This window comes from Macrobrachium nipponense, chromosome 6 (assembly GCF_015104395.2).
Source record: "Macrobrachium nipponense isolate FS-2020 chromosome 6, ASM1510439v2, whole genome shotgun sequence".
NCBI lineage: Eukaryota > Metazoa > Arthropoda > Malacostraca > Decapoda > Palaemonidae > Macrobrachium > Macrobrachium nipponense.
In genome coordinates this window covers 67790085-67796084 of record NC_061108.1, presented here as the reverse complement: position 1 = coordinate 67796084, position 6000 = coordinate 67790085, and the positions used below count along the sequence as shown (strand labels likewise).

General features: G+C 35.5%; 1 protein-coding gene across 1 annotated transcript in view; it reads right to left on the bottom strand.

The window, feature by feature from the left end:
* Window positions 1-1574: 1574 nt before the first annotated feature.
* Window positions 1575-6000, bottom strand: part of LOC135216817 (uncharacterized) — a 47026-nt gene continuing 42600 nt past the window's right edge. The window contains exon 5 of the mRNA XM_064252315.1: window positions 1575-1829. Within this exon, the coding sequence (XP_064108385.1) occupies window positions 1659-1829 (171 nt within the window). The 3' untranslated portion in view covers window positions 1575-1658. The remainder of the gene's footprint in view (window positions 1830-6000) is intronic.

Genomic DNA, 6000 nt, shown 5'->3' with positions numbered 1-6000 from the left:
CAAGTTGCTCCTGCTGCTTTAATGGCATCCTTGTTTTTCAAAATTGTCGAAATTGTCGACATTGGCCATCTTGTACTCACTTGCGATATCGGTCACGCGAACACCACGTTCAAACTTTTCTATCATTTCTTTCTTTATTTCAATGGTTATCTTCCTCTGCACCCTCTTCTCACCATCACTCTTCACTTTCTTACTTTCACCACCACTCTTCACTTTCTTAGGGCCCATTATGAAGAAAATCACAAGTTTTAGCGCAAAAAATGCTAAGCGAATTGACGAACGTCTTGTACACAATGAGATGAGGGACAAGAGCGATGCGTGGGTGACGCCGTGCGTGGGCGGCTGGAGGATGGCTGTTCCCATGGCAACTCAAACGCTCTCACGTGTGCTGGGCGATTTCGCGCATTTTTCAAATGTTTGTGTCTAAAAATTAGTTTGTGAAACAAAGTGAATTGTTATTTTCCAGAAAATTTTCAGCATTTTTCAAATGTTCATGTCTCAAAATTAGTTCATGACCCACAACGAATTTTTATTTTCCGCATTTTTTTTTGTTCGTATCTCAAAGTTAGTTCGTAGGTCAAGGGTGAAATTTTACCTATAATTTTGGTCGGGGATCGAGTTGTACGTGGGTCAATGCGTTCGTGAGTCAAGGGTCTCTACTGTACTTGAAGGTGGCAAATGTTAAAATGCTTTGTTTATGAGTTAGTACTTTTGGACATTCACACAGAATGTCAATGATAATTAGTTTTATAATTTCTGTAAAATTCAGGTTAAGTAAATGTAACTCTCCTATAAAATTCTGCTTCGAATATTCGCTTATTTCATCAATGTGATTCTCAGGACAAGATTTTCATTGTTAGAAAAACTGTACAATTTTCATATTGTCTGTTAAAAACAAACCTCACTCTATGCTTCACCTTTCATTACATGCACAGCTGAGGCATAATTCCAGCTTCTGAGTAATGTCTCTTACTATTATAAAATCCTCCCCTTATAGATTATTTTAGAATTAAAGTTTTGTGCATGCATGCATCTTGTTTTTCTTTTTCTTTTTTTTTCCATCTGATATTTTGTTAGGCAGCATGGAGATTTCAGCTATTTCTTTTAGGGAGCCAGGTTGTCATATTGGATCATTGGAGTGATTATTTTATTTTTGCACCCAGATAGTTATACAATAAATGAATTTTTCTCTTTGGAATTGGGTGATTGTTTTATTGATTGTATATTGAAGAACATGATATTTCGTATTGTTTAATGCCAATTTTATTCTAGTCAGAATTGGGGTTGAGTCATCAAGGTCAACCCCTGCAAGGTCTAAGTGCCTTCAACACTGAGAAATACAATATTGTCTTTGTTTTTATTACAGAAGTCAAGGACTAGGAGAATAGTTTCTCACCATCCATGTGGATTTACAATGCTCCAGAAAATTACAAGTTTTGAATTGAAACATTTTTAATAAAAAAAATGACATCTAAAATAAACAAAGCCCATGATAAAAGGGAAGTGGCAGAAAACAACAAAGTAAAAACATGACTTTTAAAATTTTAGTAGAACAATAAAGTAAAATAGGACCTTAAAATTTGAGTATGATTATCAAGAATGATGATAAAATATCTGCATGGTACATAAAATCCAATTGAGTACATGGTATATATAAGTTAAAGTTTTCCCTTTCTTACATGGGAGTGATATCTATAAAAGTTCTCATAATTCTTGTAGAGATGCTTGAGCAATGTTGCACTTGTGGAGGGAAGGGTCACACTGAGATGGTTAAAACTGTGACGACTGCATATATCCAGTAAATGGTAGATAATATTCTCAAGTATAACCTGTAAAATGAAAACTTGGTAAATAACACATATTAGCTATAATATTAATAGCAAAAGTACAGAAACTTCTTTGTCAAAATAATAAAACATTTAGTAAATCGTCAACCTGAAAACCTTTGTGTTGCCAATAATTCTTAGCATTAAAAAAACTAATGATAGTATTCCAGCTATACATATTTGCAGTAACTCCTGGGTATTTATGACACTGAAGTGAACACATTTCTACATAGTTACTCCTCTACACAGAGGGATTAGGTTCCTGAACTCCTTGTATAAGTTCGAAATTTAAGTAAGTCAGAAAAACCCTTCAGAGCCTCTTAAAAAACACCTTAACCCCTTTCACGGTTATAAAAAAAACACACCATAGAGGAAATGCAATAGCAGATACGCACGTATGTTATTATTATTATAAAGGATTAGTTTATCCAGACCTCTGAACCTAACAACGGCTCTTCTCGGGCTGGTTAGATACTATTGTGTAACTTCCATAATTGTTTACATGCATGGTATATAAATAATAAACAATGCTCACTAAATGTATTTTAGCGAGACCTAGATTTTTCTGAATAGTATAGTTAACAGGTAATAATTAGCTTGACTTAACAATTGCATTATCCACACTTATACCACAACAATCAATCCTTCCTTGCATCTCATATGGGTATGTGTTTTCTATACCTATTAGTAACATATAATTGCACATTAAACATCCATGTATAACAAACATTAGGGCAGCAACAATAATGTTAAACAAAAGTGTCCGAAACCTTCAAAGCATGTGCATATTTTTTTGTTTTTTTAGATTCCTAAACCAGCGTTTTCTCTATTATAAAACTAAAAGGCTTTATATACAGAGGGATAACAAAAAGCTTATGCAAATATTTTGGGGGAATGAAATGAAAAAGTAATTTTGTGCAGAAAATGTTCCATAAACATATGGAAATTTAAAGTTTCATTTGTCAGTGAGGGGAATTTTAAAATAACCGTCATTAGTGCTGCTTTCACATGATGGAGGTCGCAGTGGCCAGGGATGTGAGGGAAGGGGGTGCTGTTTAGGAAGAGGATGAAGCGATTAGGCTGACGTGAATAAAGTACCTCCCAACCAAATGTATTATTTATGTTTTAAAAAAAATGCATATGCATCACTTTAATCCTTTTCCCTCCCCATCAGTGCTATTCATTGGATACCGATAAGGAAAAAGAAAATTAAACCTAACTAAATCTTTGCTCCATCAAAGGTAGACTTGCTTATTCATTGCATCTATCCAAGATTTCAAATGTATTTTTAAAAATTTCTCCCTCTAGATCATCTAAAGTATTTATCAGAGCCAGTCATAGACGTAGACCTAGTCATGATTGCTGGTTCTAGAATTCTGAGAAGAGGTGGCAGGACCGACTGCACAATAACTCATCGTTCACAAATGAATGTTGCTCAGCAACGTTTATACTACTTACTTGATATGTAAAGCCATATGTTGCCACTGTTAGCTAATCGTTTATATTAGAATAATTGCAAGAAAAAGAATCATAATTAATGACTATCAATTAATTTTCCTCATTCACTTTAACCCCCTTCCTCCGCACATCCAAGGCTACTGTGGACCTGCCAACTACCGACTCCATCGCATAAAAGCAGCCTTCATGATGACAGTTATTTTAAAATTTCCTTCACCGACAATTGAAGCCTTAAAATACACATGTTTATAGAATGACTTCTGCTCAAAATTACTTTTTCTTTTTTTCCCAAAATATTTGCATAAACTCATGTTACACCCTGCATAATATTACAGTAACGAAACAGTGCAGTATACCTGAAGGTGGGAAAAGGGCCTTACAAAAGTCAATTATTACAGTTCGATCAAATATGGAACAAAATTTAAAAAGAAAGGGATGTTTCTGTGAATGCACTGCACTATGAAATGACTTGTTCTAATTATTTGATTTTTCCAATGAAAATATCTGATTTCACTGTATTGACATGTAAAAATCTATCGCAAACTGATACATAAAAACTACACCCAAAATATAAATCAATGGCTGGCCAAACTATACTGTACACTTTCTCATCTTAAATTACTGGATAGATTCATGTAGTAGCTACTCAACCTGTTAATTTGGAAAAAACTAAAAAATAAAATTTGGATTGTTTACTGTAAAGTTCAGATTCTCAGTACTACACGGTCAGATTAAATGGCATTAAGCATCAGAACTGGTTACATTTTGCACATGAAAGTTTGTTAAAAAATAAAATGTTAAATTAACATACACTGCTAATTATGACATTTAGGGGACATGCATCAAAAACATGGGCTATGATTACCCACATTAACAAAGTGATAGTTAATGTAAGGTTTTAACTTACATATCAAGCTAGGATCTAAGGTATAAACATAGCATATATGTACACACTTTAAAATTGAAGAACAAATAAGAAATAAAGGACTGTAATGATAAACTATAAACAAGAAAGAACACTGCCCGTTTTTCTTCATAAATCTTCCTAGCTTATATATAGTGCCTGTTTTTTAATGTAGTTCTAGTTGTAATAATGGTTTGCGTTTTGGCTCATGTCAACTGGTGTTATTTTTAGCAATTTTAACTTTACTGGTTTATTTCACTATTTTTCAAAACTTTGCTACAGCCTTGCTCAATCTCTGAACTTAAGTCAAGCTTTTATATATGGAGAGGAGTCTACCTTATAGAAAATCCTTAGTGAACAGGAATCTTCCAAGCTAATGAATTTGAGTTGAAATGACAAATTTTTTATTAATTTGTATTTTTCATAGCTAACAAGCCTTAGGTCTTAACATTAGGACGAGTCCTAAAAGAAAACTCATAATCACGAGAGTCAATATAATGGAAAGTAAATCCACAATAGTATAGTATGTCTGCTTGGACTTTATTTAAAATATGAAGCAGAAAAGATTTCGATGACCATGCATGGTCCTCCTTGTCAATCTGACTATAATTACAAATAGTGACACTACAAAAACTTTTTTTGACATTAGAGAATGAGGGGATAACATGAAGAGCCAACTACCCATCTTCAAAATGATATTGTTAAACTACAATAAAGTTTTGTACATACTTACCTGGCAGATATATCTTAGCTATAGTCTCCGACGTTCCCGACAGAATTTCAAATCTCGCGGCACACGCGACAGGTAGGTCAGGTGGTCTACCTTACCCGCCGCTGGGTGGCGGGTGTATGAACCAATCTATCTCTCCAGCCAGATTTTCTCTTCCACCTGTCTCCTGAGGGGAGGCTGGGTGGGCCATTAGACGTATATATCTGCCAGGTAAGTATGTACAAAACTTTATTGTAGTTTAACAATATCATTTTTGTACATGAACTTCCCTGCCAGTATATACTACTTAGCTGACTGGCACCCTTGGTGGAGGGTAAGAGACAGCTAAGTATAAGAGAGATAGGAAACAACTGATGTTGTAAGATATAAAAAATAACCTTGGTTCTTACCTGTTCAGGCAGAAGACTTCATTGATACTGTCTCTGAGTCTGCATTGCCTGGAGAGCTACAGCTAGGACGTGACCTGATGCTGAAAGACTCTTGGATCTACCACTGGGATATCTGATCCCTTTGTGTGGTAGAATCCAAGTCGGATCCTGTTTAAAGGTAACTCGCCGTTAGTTTAACAGGTCCTAACCACTACCATTGCAAGGAGCCACACTCACAGACCACCTAACCAGACAACTAAAAGGTTAGTATTATGACCCTAAAGAGATGCCTTCTGCATCCTCTCTAAGGCAACACCCAAAAACAAACACAAGACATAAGGTAAAAAATATATACTACTAAAAAGGATGAGTTCCAGCTCCCTGCCCAGCACCGAATCCACGATACGTATGGGCCCAAGGCACAGCATTTTTCGTAAGTGATTCTCACATCACCTAGTAGTGGTTCGCGAAAACTGACTGACATCTCCAGAAAGTTGTCTCCATCAGGTTCCGACGGACATATTCTTGTTGAAAGCAAGAGAAGTTGCTATGGCTCTTACTTCGTGGGCTTTCACTTTAAGAAGCCTAAGATGTTCTTCCCTGCAAGATCCGTGTGCTTCTTTGATGAGACTTCTTAAGAAGAAGGACAATGCGTTCTTCGACAAGGGACGAGTAGTTAGGGTCTTTTACTGAACACCACAGGACCTCTCGATT